Source organism: Erythrolamprus reginae, chromosome 3, assembly GCF_031021105.1.
Source record: "Erythrolamprus reginae isolate rEryReg1 chromosome 3, rEryReg1.hap1, whole genome shotgun sequence".
NCBI lineage: Eukaryota > Metazoa > Chordata > Lepidosauria > Squamata > Dipsadidae > Erythrolamprus > Erythrolamprus reginae.
Genome location: NC_091952.1, coordinates 47,879,540 through 47,897,966, shown reverse-complemented (window position 1 = coordinate 47,897,966; position 18,427 = coordinate 47,879,540). Strand labels below are relative to the sequence as shown.

General features: G+C 39.6%; 1 protein-coding gene across 4 annotated transcripts in view; it reads right to left on the bottom strand.

The window, feature by feature from the left end:
• Window positions 1–18,427, bottom strand: part of GNAT2 (G protein subunit alpha transducin 2) — a 60,131-nt gene that overhangs the window by 24,440 nt on the left and 17,264 nt on the right. Inside the window, exon 2 of one of the 4 annotated variants that reach the window (XM_070745122.1) lies at window positions 7,816–8,015. The exons of 2 other annotated variants lie outside the window; for them this stretch is intronic. In XM_070745122.1, coding sequence (XP_070601223.1) covers window positions 7,816–7,933 — 118 coding nt within the window. In that variant the 5' untranslated portion in view covers window positions 7,934–8,015. Of the gene's footprint in view, window positions 1–7,815; window positions 8,020–18,427 lie in introns of all 4 variants that reach the window. One more of the 4 variants, XM_070745121.1, reaches the window with a different exon arrangement.

Sequence of the window (18,427 nt, the reverse complement as noted above, 5' to 3'; positions counted from 1 at the left end):
ATGCATCTTCCACACACCCCGAAAGAGGCTAAAAATTTGGATGCATCTTATACTCCAAATGTTGCTTTTACTAAGCTTTTTTTTAGCCCCAATGAAGAGCTAATGCGATCTTCTGTGTTTTGCTAGCTAAGCTCTCTTCTCTTTGCCTGCTTCTTTCATTGCTGCTCCCTCCGACAATCAGCTGAGCCTTTTTTCAGCCCTAATGAGGTGCTAACAGTGAAGCCATCTCCTGTGCTTTGCTAACAAGTGATCTTCCTGCCTTTTTTTAGTCCTAACAAGATGCTAATGAGTGAAGAGATCTTCTGTCCTTTGCTAGTGAAGCAATTGTCCGTTTGCTGATCTTCTCATTGTTTCTCTCTGAAGAGAGACAGAAGTGAAGTGTTTTAGAAACTGTTTTTTATCCCCAACCAGGGGATAAAAAAAATTAGTTTGCTGGTCAAAACCACCAAACTAAGGTGCTGAAGCTGACCAGACTAAGAACTAGCCAGATGAATACCTGGTAGGCAGATTATTTCCCCCCTATTTTCCTCCCTCAAAACTAAGGTATACTCTTATACTCTGAAAAATATGGTATATTTAATAATATCTCGCTCTACATCCCCAATGTCATTTTAGTTTACTAATACTTTTACTACCAGTTTTGATTTGGTATAGTTGGGTGGATGGTGAGTTGTCTTAGATAAAAAATGAGAAGGGAATACCAACCTTCCATCCATTCCATTGCACTAACTTTTATCTATCTATCTATCTATCTATCTATCTATCTATCTATCTATCTATCTATCTATCTATCTACCTACCTACCTACCTACCTATCATCTATCTATCTATCTATCTATCTATCTATCTACCTACCTACCTACCTACCTACCTATCATCTATCTATCTATCTATCGATCTACCTACCTACCTACCTACCTACCTATCTATCTATCTATCTATCTATCTATCTATCTATCTATCTATCTATCTATCTATCTATCTATCTATTAGATTTTTATGCCGCCCCTCTGTAGACTCGGGGCGGCTAACAACAATAATAAAGATAAATCCACAGTAACTGAATTTAAACATGCCTGGGATAAACATATATCCATCCTAAGATAAAATACAGAAAATAGTATAAGGGCAGTCTAGATAGACCAGGAGGTCTTTTTCTGCCGTCAGATATTTATGTTTCTATGTTTCTATAAAAAAACAGCATATAACAAATCTAATATTAAAATAACTAAAAACCCTTATTAAAAACCAAACATATACAGAAACATATCATGCATAAATTGTATAGGCCTAGGGGGAAGGAATATCTCAATTCCCCCATGCCTGATGACAGAGGTGGGTTTTAAGGAGCTTACGAAAGGTGAGGAGGGTGTGGGCAATTCTGATCTCTGGGGGGAGCTGGTTCCAGAGGGCCGGGGCCGCCACAGAGAAGGCTCTTCCCCTGGGTCCCGCCAAATGTTTCTGCCTCAGCCCGGGTTCCCTTCACTACCGAGATGCGGGCTTGGAGCCGCTACCGGCGAGGAGTGCAGCACGGGCATTGGCCATGTTTGTCGGGCAGGCAACAAATATTAGCTTCCTCATAGCAATAGCAATAGCAATAGCATTTAGACTTATATATCATTTCATAGTGCTTTTACAGCCCTCTCTAAGCAGTTTACAGAATCAGCCTATCGCCCCCAACAATCTGGGTCCTCATTTTTCCCACCTCAGAAGGATGGAAGGCTGAGTCAACCTTGAGCTGGTGGTGAGATTTGAATTGCTGAACTACAGCTAGCAGTTAGCTGAAATAGCCTGCACTGCTGCACTCTAACCACTGTGCCACCCCGGCTCTTGCAGTGACCGTTTGATGTTACAATGGTGCTAAAAAAAACCAACTTTTTGGATCAATCCTTGCATTTACAATGGCCACAGTTACGCGATTGCCATTTGTGTACATCACAACTGTCTTGTGACAAGTAGAATTAATACAAAAGGTGCTTTTTTTTTTTGCTTAGAACCTGCGGTTTAACAAGTAAGATTATAAACCCTTTGTGATCATGTGATTTTCCATTTAAGACAGTGGCTCTTAGTGAACAAGTTGCTGATCCCAGTTATGGTTGCTAAGTGAGGACTATTTTAAAATCAAATCTTTTTTTATTTTTCCAATAATATTTCTGTTTCTAGCTCTCTGTTAAAGCCTACTTCCTTGGGGAAGCCAATCCTTCCAGATATCTCTCTCTCTCTGTATATAGATATGGGTTCCCTGACTTTCCTAAGGTTCAGGAGTTATATAGACTAAGGGAGCCATCCCTACTGGAATTAGAGCCTATAGCACACAATGATGATGATAATAATAATAATAATAATAATAATAATAATAATAATAATAATAATAATATAACAACAACAATAACAATAACAATAACAATAATAATTTATTGGATTTGTATGCCGCCCCTCTCGGCAGACTCGGGGCGGCTAACAACAATAATAAACACAACATGTACAATCCAATAATAAAAAACAAAAAAAAATTATAAAACCAAACATTATAAAACCAAACATACACACAAACATACCATGCATAACTTGTAATGGCCTAGGGGGAAGAGCTATCTCAAGTCCCCCTTGCCTGGCGGTATAAATGAGTCTTGAGTAGTTTCCGAAAGACAGGGAGGGTGGGGGCAGTTTTAATCTCCGGGGGGAGTTGGTTCCAGAGGACCGGGGCCGCCACAGAGAAGGCTCTTCCCCTGGGGCCCGCCAAACGACATTGTTTAGTCGACGGGACCCGGAGAAGGCCAACTCTGTGGGACCTTATCAGTCGCTGGGATTCATTCAGTAGCAGGCGGTTCCGGAGGTAATCTGGTCCAATTCCATGTAGGGCTTTAAAGGTCATGACCAACACTTTGAATTGTGACCGGAAACGGATTGGCAGCCAATGCAAGCCACGGAGTGTTGAAGAAACATGGGCGAATCTTGGAAGCCCCATGATGGCTCTCGCGGCTGCGTTCTGCATGATCTGAAGTTTCCGAACACTTTTCAGAGGTAGCCCCATGTAGAGAGCGTGCTTCTCACATACCATGTTATTAACAAGAGAAAACATGGAATAGTTAAATAATGACAGACTACTGTATAACTAAATATGAATGTGTATTATTATTATAAATATGTAAGTTGGTAGAATGTAATACTATGATTAATTCTATTACTTTTATTTGTATTAGAATATATGACACCCAGATGCCACACTGTTCACACTGTTCACACATTTATATATATATATATATATATATATATATATATATATATATATATATATATATATGTAAAACAAAATTTAAGAAACTTGAAACAACAACAAAAGAAATTGTCTTCAGCTATTGCAAGGCAAAAGTCAGCAGAGGGAAGACCACCAAGCATTCTTCAAGTTTAAACACCTGTTTAGGTATCATCTAGGTGTCCTTTTCACTCTCAGCAGCATTATAATCCTGGGTTGCTTACCAGAATCCTTACACACTGATTGAAGCAGCCATCAGGTGGAAAGGATGGTCCAATGACATTATGTATTATAGCCATTCAGAATGAGAGACAATGATGGATTCTGGTTACTCCTAGCTACCATATCCATTCCAGGAAATAGATTAATGATAAAACAGGAAGTAAAATCCAACATGTTGTAAACTCCCCAAATAGCTGGTAGTCAGAGTTGTAGTTGCAGTTGTTATTCTCACCTCACCTCTGACATACGTTTCAGTCAATTTGAGTGAACATTTATTACATGTCTTTCATTGTGCACCAGTAGAGATGGATGGTACTGAGGGTATGTCTGATGTTATGGCCATAGCGCTTCCAATTATGTTACAATCTGAGGTTAGTTGGGGGAAAGATCAGAAGCAACATGAGAAAATATTATTTTACTGAATGAGTAGTAGATGCTTGGAACAAACTTCCAGCAGACGTGGTTGGTAAATCCACAATAACTGAATTTAAACATGCCTGGGATAAACATATATCCATCCTAAGATAAAATACAGGAAATAGTATAAGGGTAGACTAGATGGACCATTGATCTTTTTCCGCCGTCAATCTTCTATGTTTCTACATTATGCAAAGTTGCTGGATGCGGTTCACAATGAGATGAGTACAGCCAGGAAGGCACAATTAAAAGCTGGCTACCTGGGCAGCCAAATCTTAAAACGTGATGAAGATTGTTGAGAAGATAGTCAGCCTGCAGCTGATGACAAAATGGATAGCATTTCAGTCAGGTCCCAGACTGGCATTTAGTACCGAGACAGCTTCAGTTGCATTTGTTGATGAACAGTGGCAGAACTGGGATGGTCATAGTGCATCCATCTTTGTGCTCCTTAAATCTCTCGATGGTTTTCATTAAGCATAGAATCCTTTTAAGCGACTTCTAGTTTGGGGCACTGTTTTACAGTGGTCCTCTTCCTTTCTCCTGGGCTGGTTGCACTTGCTGTTGGTGGACAGGGAGAAATCATCCCCTAAGTTCTTCATTTGTGGGGTGCTGCATACTCCCCTCCACTCCTTTTCAACATTTATGTGAGGTCATCCAGTGATTTAGGGATCAGTATCATTAGTATGCCAATGACATCCAGTTAGGAGTTTCTGGACCAGCTAAGTGAAGCTGTCGTGATTTTGTTCCAGTATCTGAAGGCTGCGTAGATCTGGATTGGAAGAAACCGTCTCCAACTCAACCCTTCCCAGGCCAAGAAACTGTGGCATGTTTGGACCGCCCACATCTTGAGATATTCCAACTTTGGAGGGGTGACACACTTTGGGTTTCTTCCTGGACTCACAACTTCTGCTCAGTGAGCAGGTGACAACTACGGTCAGAAAGGCTTGTGTCCAACTTTATCTAGTGGGCCAGTTGTTTCCTTTCCAAGATCAGTGGGCCCTTCAGACAACCACTTATGCTCAGGTTACCTTATAGCTTGATCCCTGCAACATGCTCTTGGCCAGGGGTCTCCAACCTTGGCAAGTTTAAGACTTGTGGACTTCAAATCCCAGAGTTCTCTGGGAGTTGAAATCCACAAGTCTTAAAGTTGTCAAGGTTGGAAACACCTACTCTAGGCCATCTGTAAGTTTCACCTGACCCAGAACCCAGTAATATAGGCAGTAACTTGGTGTGGTTGTGGAACACCTCTGCTCCACTGTACCAGTTTACTTCCATGTGCAATTCAAGGTTTCACACTTATAAAAGCCCTTTATGGCATAGGTTACCTGCGGTGGGGAGAGTCTCTTTGCCTCCCATAGTACCTATCTGGTCAGTTTGATTTAAAAGGATGTGTGCACTCTGAATTCTATTAATTAATTCTATTAATTACAGAACCTTGGTGGCGCAGTGGTTAGAGTGCAGTACTGCAAGCTACTGATCACCGGCTGCCAGCAGTTTGTCAGATGGAATCTCATAGGCTCAAGGTTGATTCAGCCTTCCATCTTTCCAAGGTCTGTAAAATGAGGACCTAGATTATTGGGGCAATATGCTGACTCTCTGTAAAGTGCTTCGAGAGGGCTGTAAAGCACTGTGAAACAGTATATAAGTCTAAATCCTATATCTCCTACTCTTTTCTTCTATTCCTATATCTCTTCTTCTATTCTTTCATTGATATGTTATATTACTATATCTTCTTTTCTATTCTTTCTTAGATATATTTTACTATGAGTATCTTATAACTTTCATCATGTATTTTACTATGTGTATATAGATATATACCCACTAAAACCCTCATTGTATATTGGACTAACTAACTAACTAACTAACTAACTAACTAACTAAATAAATAAATAAATAAATAAATAAATAAATAAATAAATGCTATTGCTAAATAAAGCCATTTATCTGAACTCTGAAGTATATCTTCTCTGTAGCAGAGCCTGCCTTCTGGAATAAGCTTCCTCAAAATTCAAATGGGATCCACCCTACTGGTATTTTGTAGAGTGCTAAGGACCTGGCTCTTTCATCAGGCCTGGTGCTTCTTTCTTGCTTTCCATTTCCCTCTGGCTTGTTTTCTTTGCCGCTATTGTTTTTCTGTTTTGTCCTGCTGGAAACTCTGCAACCTGAATTTCTAGCAGTTGGGCAGCCTATACACTTAATAAATCATTTATAATTTATAATAAATTGATTACAAATAAATAATCTAAAATAAATTGATCAATGTATAATGAATTGATTAAATTGATGGCTAAAATATTTGAAGAACAGTTGCAAGAACCGGGCATGTCTAGTTTAATGAAAAGAAGGACCAGGGGAGACATGATAGCAGTGTTCCAATATCTCAGGGGTTGCCACAAAGAAGAAGGAGTCAACCTATTCTCCAAAGCACCTGAGGGTAGGACAAGAAGCAATGGGTGGAAACTAAACAAGGAGAGAAGCAACTTAGAACTAAGGAGAAATTTCCTGACAGTTCATCAGTAGAACAGCTTGCCTCCAGAAGTTGTGAATGCTCCAACACTGGAAGTTTTTAAGCAGGTGTTGGATAACCATCTGTCTGAAGTAGTGTAGGGTTTCCTGCTTAAGCAGGGGGTTGGACTAGAAGACCTCTGAAGTCCCTTACAACTCTATTGTTATTATTATTAAATCACGTATTATTATATTTAATGCCAATGCACTTTCAATGCTCTGTGCTTATGGATTTCTGGTAAAATTAGTGTGTGTGTGTGTGTCGGTGTGCCTTTTAATACATTTTTGACTCCTAATGACTGCCTGGTCAAGGTCCTTCAGTTTTCTTGGCAATTTTTTTTGGGGGGGGGGGAGTGGGTTGCCAATGCCTCCTTCATATGGCAAAAAATTAAGTTTAACAATGGTTACATAGAAATTTCATCACACATTTGAGAAGAGCCAATTGTATAGAAAAGTACTTCAGATTTCCTTCCTTCCTTCCTTTCATCAATTCTTCCTTCCTTCCATCAATTCTTCCTTCCTTCCTTCCTTCCTTCCTTCCATCAATTCTTCCTTCCTTCCTTCCATCAATTCTTCCTTCCTTCCTTCCATCAATTCTTCCTTCCTTCCTTCCATCAATTCTTCCTTCCATCAATTCTTCCTTCCTTCCTTCCTTCCTTCCTTCCATCAATCCTTCCTTCCTTCCCAAAGATTTTTGGGAAGTTGACTAAAATTTACCATTATTTTCAATCATGGAAAATATTTCAGCCCCAGGAAGAATTTTACTGATTTTGAAACAAGCTATATCTTTTCTCACTTCTGTGCACTCCATTATCCTTCTTGGAAATACATAATCTTTTCTAATAGCCACAGTACCACTGAACCTGTGTGAAAGGATCCGTGTGACCTCTCATTGCAACAAAACGACTGCAGTTATTTGTCCCATTGTTCTATCTTCTGCCATTGATACAAATTTGCCTCAGGAAACAGAAAAATCAAAGTTTCTAATTTTTGGAATTTCTTGTTTATACCGGAATCGCCCCAAACCTCAGTTCTACTGGGGTCATCTAACCCCAATTAAATATTTTCCCATCTGTTCTGCTGTTGCTGATACTGAGCAATTGGTACGGTTCTGCACAGGGGTGGGCTACTGCCCGGATTGGGGTGGGGGGACGCAGTGAGATAGCAAAAATGCAGCTCCACCCTACAGCACCCAATTTGCACTGAAAGATGTTGAAAGAAAATACATAAGCCCACAGCGTGGTAGTAAAAATTTTGGTAGCCCTTCACTGGTTCTGCAGAACACTTTGTGGACAGCATTTGAGAAAATGGGCCAGAAGAGTAGTTCCACACTCCCTTGTTGATCCCATCCAAGGTTAGGATGCTAGTATCCACAAAAAACGAAGAAGGCAATGGCCTTCTTGCATTACACTTACCTAACAGGAGTAGCTTAACTGTCTTTGCCTCCTTATCTCCATCTTCTTGTAGCTTCTTCTCCAACTCCTTTGACCTCTTAGCAAGTTCCTTGTCTTCAGCGCTGGCTCCACTACCCATATCACTTTCTTCTTCTACTTCGCCTGGACCCTCCAATTCCTCTGTTTTCTCCAGGTCTTCAGATTGTCGGTCTCATCTATTTCTATCTCCAGAGTGATAAAGAAGATGCTTCTTAGATGTGCCGTGCTTAGAAGCGGTAGGCTGACAGATTATTGGTTCAAGACTGTTAAGAAGGTAGCATCAAGTCAAAGCATTTGTCTGCCTTTTCCCCTCTCCTTCTCCCTCCCACTTCAAGGGTAACCCAGTTTCGTTGCAATAGGCTCTGAGGACTTTTTATCTCGTCACATGTCCAGCAAAATCCAATTATAAAAATCCAAGATGTCCAAGATTAATGCGGGGGAGAACTTAGACTGACATGGAGGAGTTGTGCAGTATGGAATAGAGAGTTATATAATGTAAGAATTTGTTAGCAGACCCCTTCCTTTTCATGCAAACTGTCAACCATAAAACTTTATCGGATACACCACTTTGACACTGAAGAATTACTTTGGGGGTTTTCAAATGCCTACTTTGGGGTGGGTTCGCTAATCAGATGGTCAACATTAAACCTGCTCAATGCTAAATAGTTAAACACTAGTTTCCCCTTTCTCCCACCCATATAAGTCACTCTGTTCAATTAAGTATAAGTCATTTGTTTTGAAAACAGTTCTTTTCCTTGTCGGACACCTGCAGCAGTGGCCTTGTTGGGTTCTTGCCTCACATAGTCTATTCTTGGACTGTCTGCATTCTTCCTCCCCCTTCCCTCCCCACAGTTTACTGGCAAGTTGAATAGTGATAAATGTTCAAAGGGATCAGAAGTGGTTCAAACCCGATGCTACCATTCCTGGTTGTCTTAAATAAAGGACTATTAAGGTATATTTCTAATACCTTAATAATAAATAATAAATATTGTCTCTCCTATATCTCATATATCGTATCTACTATTCTTCTATTCTATTTTTCCTATACTGCTCTCATAATATCCTTTTATTCTCTAATTGATATATTCTATTCCTAAATTTTCACTTCTATTCTTTCTCTAATATATTTTACTCGAGTATAACCTCTATAACCTTCATTGTGTATTATTGCGCATTGGAATAAATAAGTAAGTAAGTAAGTAAGTAAGTAAGTAAGTAAGTAAGTAAGTAAGTAAGTAAAGAAAGAAAGAAAGAAAGAAAGAAAGAAAGAAAGAAAGAAAGAAAGAAAGAAAATTAGTTTGTGGCAAAATTATACAGAAATATCCCCATGCAATCTTATAGAACTGAAGAGCAGTTATCCCCAGCGATGGTAAATACATGGTAAATTCTGTAGACCGCATCAGTGAAAGCATGTGTAATTGGATGCAGTTATCCACATTCTGTTGCTGATCTCTCCCACATAGTCAGGAAGTGTACCATGTTCTGACAGCATCTCTTACTCTCCATTAAATAGAGTCTCCTCCACCTCCTGCTGGAATAAGGATAGTAGCAGGAACATCTTCAGGGGGAAGGTTGACATTGGAAACTTTTCAACAGACTGGCTCAAGGATCCATTTTTGTCACCCTGACGTGGGTGAAAAAAAGATGACCTCACCCAAAGATTCTGACACGAATATAGAAGTGATAGGCAGTGATATAAGGATGGGGGCTTGGTTTCCATTTGCTTTGTCCTTTGCATAGGAATGGAATATGACCATGAATCCTAGAAACATTGGACTTTGAATGGGGATGAATCTGTCTTGCATTTCAATGGTTCCAATTGTAACAGCTGGCTGCCTAGGCTGAGATAATGGGTGGGATTCCCCCCTTCTTCAAAGGAACATATTTTCCTCGATTTCTTCCTTGCAACATTCTTCTCTATGAGAAACAAAATAATTCAAAAGATGTGTAATATGTGTGAGTTTAATCCTTAAAGGCTGGCAAGAAGAATTGCCCGGGCTTATTACATTTTCTCTCCATCCTGCCACTTAAGCTCTTTAAAGTGTTATCTTTGTTCAGGAAATCCTCTCACCCGCCAACCAATTCTTACATTTTGCCACTACAAATTCTTAAATTGTGGGGAGGGATCGGTGATTCTCTGGATCAGAGCAGGGTCTCCTAGAGGAGGCCTTCCTGAATTTCTCAGCAGGTTGTGTGAGACATTATCCTCTGCTAGTAGGTAATATCAGCAGATATTTTAAAAAAGCATTTAGTGCATTTATCTGATTAGTTTTCACATGAGTTATCACCTGAGTCAGTTGAGAAGGGCAGCATAGGAATGTAAACAAACAAACAAGCAAATAAATAAATAAATAAATAAATGAAAAGGTGTTTGCCTTATACAGTGATACCTTGTCTTACAAACTTAATTGGTTCTGGGACGAGATTCTTAAGGTGAAACGTTTGTAAAACGAAACAATGTTTCCCATAGGAATCGATGGAAAAGCAATTAATGTGTGCAAGCCCAAAATTCACCCCTTTTGCCAGCCAAAGCGCCCGTTTTTGCACTGCTGGGATTCCCCTGAGGCTCCCTTCCATGGGAAACCCCACCTCCAGACTTCTGTGTTTTTGCGATGCTGCGATTTCACTGAGGCTCCCCTCGCTGGGAAACCCGTTGCCAGCGAAGCGCTCGTTTTTGTGATGCTAGGATTCCCCTGCAGCATCGCAAAAACACAGAAGTCTGGAGGTGAGGTTTCCCATGGAGGGGATCCTCAGGGGAATCCCACAGAGCAAAAATGGGTGCTTCGCTGACAATGGAAGTCCGGAGGCAGGGCATCCCAACGGTGGCGGTGGGTTTGTAAGGTAAAAATAGTTTGTAAGAAGAGGCAAAAAAATCTTAAACCCCGGGTTTGTATCTCGAAAAGTTTGTATGACGAGGCGTTTGTAAGACGAGGTATCACTGTATTTATATTTTCTTGGAGATAATGGTAACACTCAAAAATGTATGGGTATTGGAAACTACAGATACAATGCAATTGCAACCAGCCTGCTTTCCTTCAAGGATCTGTATATCACCTGAACCAGAAACAGGGCTGAGAAAGTATCTACAGATCCCTCACATAAAATGTTTCAACTTCTTCCTTCGGGACACCCTCAAGTACAGATATATTTCTCTTCGATGCCCACAGTTTGACATTATGTTATTGGTACAATACATGGCATTGCTGAAATCCTTCCTCACAAAAAAAAAATCAGCCAACTCATGCTTTCTTTTAAGTTTTTTTTAAAAAAAGACCAGGAAATAATTTTATGTTATTTATGGGCCCAAACAAAACATGATGGTATAAATGTCTTTATAGTTTTGTTAAAATTGATGGGCACTGGCTGCTCTCCACATGCACTTGGATATGTTAAGGACCTTGAACTTATACTGCACGAAAATCTCCCATGCCAATTGCTAAAGAAAGGTTTCCCCAAGAATCATAGAGTCACAGGTTGAGGAAAGGTTTATATTTTCTTTTCAAGTTCTAGATCTAATTTAGCCTTAAGCCATTCTAGCTGCCACGTCATTTCCATATAAGGCATTCCTCACTGTAGCAATATTATCTCAGTAGTAGTTGTTTTCCACAGTCACTTGTTTGCTACAAGGAATCTGGGTTTTCAATGAGTTCTGCAGATGCCTTGGAAGTGGATCACAGATGTCTGGTTGAGATCATCATCCTATCATAATCTCATCAAATGACACAAATGATAGAATTTGTACTCCAGATTCTTTAGCGGTCAGTAAGGGGTGAGTATAAGTGCACTAGTGTGCCTTCCGTCCCCTGTGAAATTGTCTCTCCTATATTTTATATATCTTTTCTCCCATCCATGTTTCCTTCCTCTACTCTTCATTGATGTATTCTATTCTCATATCTCTTCTTCTATCCCTTCCCTGATATTTACTACTACATGTTTTTATTGTCTTTAACTTTCATTTGTATTGAACAAAATAAATAAATAAAATAAACAACGCACATTGTACTAGTCATCTACATGAAGTTGTGATATGCATGATATCACTTGCTCCTCTTGTTTTCCCTACATAGAGTTCTGCGCAGTAATGGGTTATAAAACCTGTCGCTCACACGCATGTACAATATTTCTGTGTGTGCGCAGAGGTGTCCCGGGCGGGTGGGCGGAGACTCCCACCGCCACCACTATTGGTTTGCAGAACTGGTCCAAACTGGGAGCAATCCACTGCTGGTTCAGTGCCTTGCTACCATTTTGCTGTCCCAGATAACCTTTGTCTAATTAAGTCTGAAGATATGGTGACAACAGACTTGCCTGATATAAATAAAATGCTTGTTTTGTGTCGCTATTAAACCTTAGCTGCAGCAGTTATAAGCTAGTCCATCTCTATGGAAACTTTGGTTTAATTTGTTGATGTGCTGAAAGTTTGACTGCACAGATATTTCTTTACTGCCCTACATAGGGCAGAATACATACTGCTATAGCTCCTACTTTATTCTTAATGCCTTTGTTCCATGACCAAAGAAATGATTAATTCGCTCTTGAGGCAAGCTTGATTCCCAGTGTTCTTATCAGCACATATCTGCAGTTCCTTAGGCCAGTGTTTCCCAACCTTGGCAACTTGAAGCTATTTGGACTTCAACTCCCAGAATTCCCCAGCCAGCGGATGCTGGCTGGGGAATTCTGGGAGTTGAAGTCCAAATAGCTTCAAGTTGCCAAGGTTGGGAAACACTGCCTTAGGCAATAATAATCCAGGATTGGTGGATCCTGGTTCTTTTGAGATCCTTTTAAAACTTTCCAGCTAGCCAACATCCTTGGAATTCCCTGGTGGTCTCTGATTCAAGCCCTAACCAGGTCTGACTAAGCCAAATGCAACCCTCTGCTGAGCCTCTCCCATAACTAAGCCTTGATCGAATTAGTTCCAGGCAGCCTTCCTAAACAATGGAAATGATCGTTTTAGCTTTTCTCAAAGGACAACAAAAGTAGCCAACAGTTGGTTTCATACCACACAGTAAGCAATAATGTGGTTTGTTTGTGTTGCTACATATGGAATGAACCCCACCAGTTACTGTTTATTCAATGGACTACTGATTGTCATACCATGGTATTGTGAAGGATAAACAACGCCCAAGTTGGGAATTGCTGCCTCATGGCACTTTGGTCTTTGGTCTTGATGAAAGCCATGAATCAGATATAACAAGAATAAGAAATACCATCCCCCTCCATCACTCACATACACAAACAATCGCCCAAGAAGACATTTTGGAAGTTACCAGAATTAGACCTGAGCACAAGTATAACGATGGCTCAATAGCCCCCTGCTTCTGCAAAGTAATATGCAAAAATGAACAAATAAAACAGCAAATCATCAAGACCATTAACCACATTGCCAGAAATAACAAGACCTTCAACAAACCTATCCAGATTTCTAAGAGGTCAGTAAGGGGCGAGTACAAGTCCACTAGAGTGCCTTCTGTCCCCTGTCCTATTGCTCTCCTATATCTCTTATACCTTTCTTCTATTCCTATATCTCTTCTTCTATTCTTTCATTGATATGTTCTATTACTATACCTTCTTTTCTATTATTTCTTAGATATATTTTACTATGACTATCTCCTCTATAACCTTCATCATGTATTTTACTATGTGTATATAGATATATACCCACTAAAACCCTCATTGTGTATTGGACTACATAAATAAATAAATAAATAAATAAATAAATAAATAAATAAATAAATAAATAAATAAATAAATAAATAAATAAATAAATAAATAAACAAACAAACAAACAAACAAACAAACAAACAAACAAACAAATAAATAAATAAGGTCCGAGAATGAGAACAGATGAGCCAACAACATCAGGGTTTTCCTGAGAAGGAAAAAATATTTTTGCTTGTGAAGCACTGGAAGATAAAGATGGAACAATGAAAATGAAAAAATAATAAAGATAAATAAAAAATAATAAATGATAAAGATGGAACAATGAAAATGAAAAAATGAAAAAAAGGCTGCCTATAGGAGGTATAAAGAGTCTGGAAGTATAGCTGATAGGGAGGTGTATAAAATGAGACAGAAGGAGGCGAAATAGATAATATATGCTGCTAAAGCCTCAAAAGAGGAAGAAATTGCCAAATCTGTAAAGAAGGGGGATAAAACCTTCTTCAGATATATTAGTGATAAGAAGAAGAAAAACTGCGGCATCACGAAGCTTAGTACCGGGAATAATACATGCATTAATGGGAATAAGGAGATCGCTGACCATTTCAATAGCTACTTCTGTTCAGTTTTCTCAAAAGACACCTTACAAAATAATACTATATAGAGGGATATAGCATTGCTTCCAGCTGTACGGATTCAGCACCAGTGATCTTAGAAGCCGATGTCTTAGAAGAACTTGAACAATTAAAGATAAATAAGGCAATGGGTCCAGATGGCATCCACCCCAGAGTTCTTAAAGAACTCAGATCTGTCATTGCTACCCCCCTGACTGATTTGTTTAACCAATCCTTGTTAACAGGAGAAGTTCCTGAGGATTGGAGAATGGCCAGTGTTGTGCCTATTCACAAGAAGGGCAGTAGAGAAGAAGCTGGTAACTACAGGCCAGTTAGCTTGACATCAGTTGTAGTTAAAATGATGGAGACTCTACTCAAAAAGAGGATAAATCAGCACCTAAAAAACAATAACTTATTGGACCCAAATCAGCATGGCTTTACTGAAGACAAATCATGTCAGACTAATCTCATTGATTTCTTTGACTATGTCACAAAGGTGTTGGATGAAGGTGGTGCCGTGGATATTGCCTACCTGGACTTCAGCAAAGCCTTTGATACTGTTCCACATAAAGAGCTGATAGATAAATTAGTGAAGATTGGACTTAATCCCTGGATAGTTCAATGGATTTGCAGCTGGCTGAAGCGTAGACATCAGAGAGTTATTGTTAATGGCGAGTATTCTGAGCAGAGTCAGGTTACAAGCGGTGTGCCACAAGGGTCTGTTCTGGGTCCTATTCTTTTTAATATGTTTGTGAGTGACATAGGGGAAGGTTTGGTAGGGAAGGTTTGCCTATTTGCCGATGACTCTAAAGTGTGCAATAGGGTTGATATTCCTGGAGGGGTCTGTAATATGGTAAATGATTTAGCTTTACTAGATAAATGGTCAAAGAAATGGAAACTGCAGTTTAATATTTCCAAATGTAAAATAATGCACTTGGGGAAAAGGAATCCTCAATCTGAGTATTGTATTGGCAGTTCTGTGTTAGCAAATACTTCAAAGGAAAAGGATTTAGGGGTAGTGATTTCTGACAGTCTCAAAATGGGTGAACAGTGCAGTCAGGCGGTAGGGAAAGCAAGTAGGATGCTTGGCTGCATAGTTAGAGGTATAACAAGCAGGAAGAGGGAGATTATGATCCCGCTATATAGAATGCTGGTGAGACCACATTTGGAATACTGTGTTCAGTTCTGGAGACCTCACCTACAAAAAGATATTGACAAAATTGAACGGGTCCAAAGACGGGCTACAAGAATGGTGGAAGGTCTTAAGCATAAAACGTATCAGGAAAGACTTAATGAACTCAATCTGTATAGTCTGGAGGACAGAAGGAAAAGGGGGGACATGATCGAAACATTTAAATATATTAAAGGGTTAAATAAGGTCCAGGAGGGAAGTGTTTTTAATAGGAAAGTGAACACAAGAACAAGGGGACACAATCTGAAGTTAGTTGGGGGAAAGATCAAAAGCAACATGAGAAAATATTATTTTACTGAAAGAGTAGTAGATCCTTGGAACAAACTTCCAGCAGACGTGGTAGATAAATCCACAGTAACTGAATTTAAACATGCCTGGGATAAACATATATCCATCCTAAGATAAAATACAGAAAATAGTATAAGGGCAGACTAGATGGACCATGAGGTCTTTTTCTGCCGTCAGACTTCTATGTTTCTATGTTTCTATGTAACATAAGAACATAAGAAGAGCCATGCTGAATCAGGCCAAAGCCCATCGAATCCAGCACTCTGTGTCACATAGTGGCCCACCAATTGTACATGGGGATCTTGAGCAGAAAGAGAAGGCAAGACCTTCCCTTTCCCTTGACCTTCAACAAATGGTACTCAAGGGAATCCTGCCTGTCTCAACCAACATAGAGGCGGCACATGGACATCCGTTTCAATAACCACCAATACACTTGGCATCCATGAATCTGTCTAATCCTGCCTTGAAGCTATCAAGGTTGACAGCTGTCACAACCTCTTCTGGAAGTGAGTTCCATAAATCAACGACCCTCTGGGTGAAGAAATATTTCCCTTTATTTGTCCTTGCTTTCTTACCTATGAGCTTTAGGGAGTGCCCCCTCGTCCTAGTATTGTGTGATAGAGAAAAGAATTTTTCGCCGCTCCGAGTCTACGGAGAGGGGAAGCATACAAATCTAATAAATTATTATTATTTTCTCTACCCACCTTTTGTATCCCATGCATGATTTTATACAATTAGATCAAGTCACCCCTTACACGCCGTCTTTCAAGGTTGAAGAGACCAAGGCGTTGCAACCTGGTTTCATAAGGGAGGTGCTCCATTGCCTTGATCGATGGAAGCTCTGCAAACGCTGGGCCTCTGATTGTTGCAAGGATAAGAGAAACCACACCTGTAGTTTTGTTTTCCATCTTCCAAAGGAAGAATCTTCCTTTTACATGGGATAGTGGTTAGCACATGGAGCATTGTTCCACACTACACCGATTCTCCGCAGACTGCAGTGGCTCCCGATTGGTCTCTGGGTGGAATTCACCCAAGGTGTTGGCCGTTACCTTTAAAGCCCTATGTGGCTTAGGGCCAGAAAATCTTCGACACCGCCTTCTGCCATATAGCCCTCAGCAACCGATAAGGGCCCACAGAGTCGGCCTTCTCCGGGTCCCGTCAGCTAAGCAATATCGGCTGGCAGACCCATGGGACAGGGCCTTCTCTGTGGCTGCTCTGACTCTTTGGAACCAGCTGCCTCTGAAATCCAGAGTACTCCAGCCTACTGGCCTTCTGGAAAACTGTAAAGACCTGTCTTTTCTGGTAAGCTTGGGGCCATTGATCTGATGGTACACCATCGGGATCCGGCCATTAATGATACACATGGTTTTTAACTGTTTTAACTGTTTTTAATGAGAAACATAGAAACATAGAAGACTGACGGCAGAAAAAGACCTCATGGTCCATCTAGTCTGCCCTTATACTATTTTCTGTATTTTATCTTAGGATGGATATATGTTTACCCCAGGCATGTTTAAATTCAGTTACTGTGGATTTACCAACCACGTCTGCTGGAAGTTTCTTCCAAGGATCTACTACTCTTTCAGTAAAATAATATTTTCTCATGTTGCTTTTGATCTTTCAATTTTTAACAATTTTAAATTGTTGATTTAAAATGGTTTTAGATTGTTTTCATATTACATTGTATGTTTGTTTTTGTTTTTTTCGTTATGAGCTGCCCAGAGTCCTTCGGGAGTTGGGTAGCATACAAATTCGAATAAATAAATTCTAAATAAATAAATCAGGAATGGGTAAGAAATTCATCCCATTCAAATTTGTATATGAACACACACACACAGACGCACTTACTTCCCAGATTTGCAACTGGAATGACCTGCACAACTTTTGTTATTCAAATTTTGACATATAGCAGGTCATAATGATGACAAATGAAAGAAGATTTTGCTCCATTAACTCCGTGTCAACTCTTAGCAAACACAGGATAAGCTTTCTTCAAGATCAAGACTGAGCTCCCTGAAGCAGTTTCTAATGCTGGGAAAGTAGGTGACTAGCAGCAGAATGGATGGACTCAGAGTTGTGATTAAGTGGGAAAACCTGAATGATCGTTTTAAGGATAGATTGTCATGGAGAAAATCTATATGGCTGCTGAGAATTGACATCATCTTCATTGCACCTAATCAAACAACCAACCAATGGGGACAAGAAAGGAAGAATTTCTCAAGCTCTTTTGCACCAACAATATTTTGCACAGAATTGTGGTTCTCCTACGGTCTTTTAATATGGCTTCCCTCAAATTGTACTTTTGCTACACAATTGTATTCTGAGTGCATACTGCAGTTGTATGGGACAATGCAGCATTTCCAGCATTGTTGTCTTTCATTGTTTAAATATACTGGCAATGTTTGTGACATTCCCAACATCACTTTGTGAATCTTTATAAAAAAATTGCTGAAGTATTTAAAATGCTTTCCTGGCAATGTAAGAATCTCTGCTGGGCTGGAATGTTCATACACAGAAAAGCAATGGGACTAATTTACCCTCCCCTGACTTCCCTAAGACTATCTGTTGTGACATTTCATGTGGTAGCAATGTGGAAGACCATTGTTTATTCTTTTTTGAATTTAACTTTTAATTGATTTTTGTAATACCAATATATCAATGAAACATGCACACAACATATAACAATGTGCTCAGTGTTCAAATGCCTGCCATCAGACAACATTCATACCAAAATGGGGGCATATTTTCTGTACAGAATATCATTTTAACTCAAGAGCAATATATCTATTTACATATCATAAAGTACTTTATCATAAAGTAGTTTATTCTTTATAGCTTGGTCTCG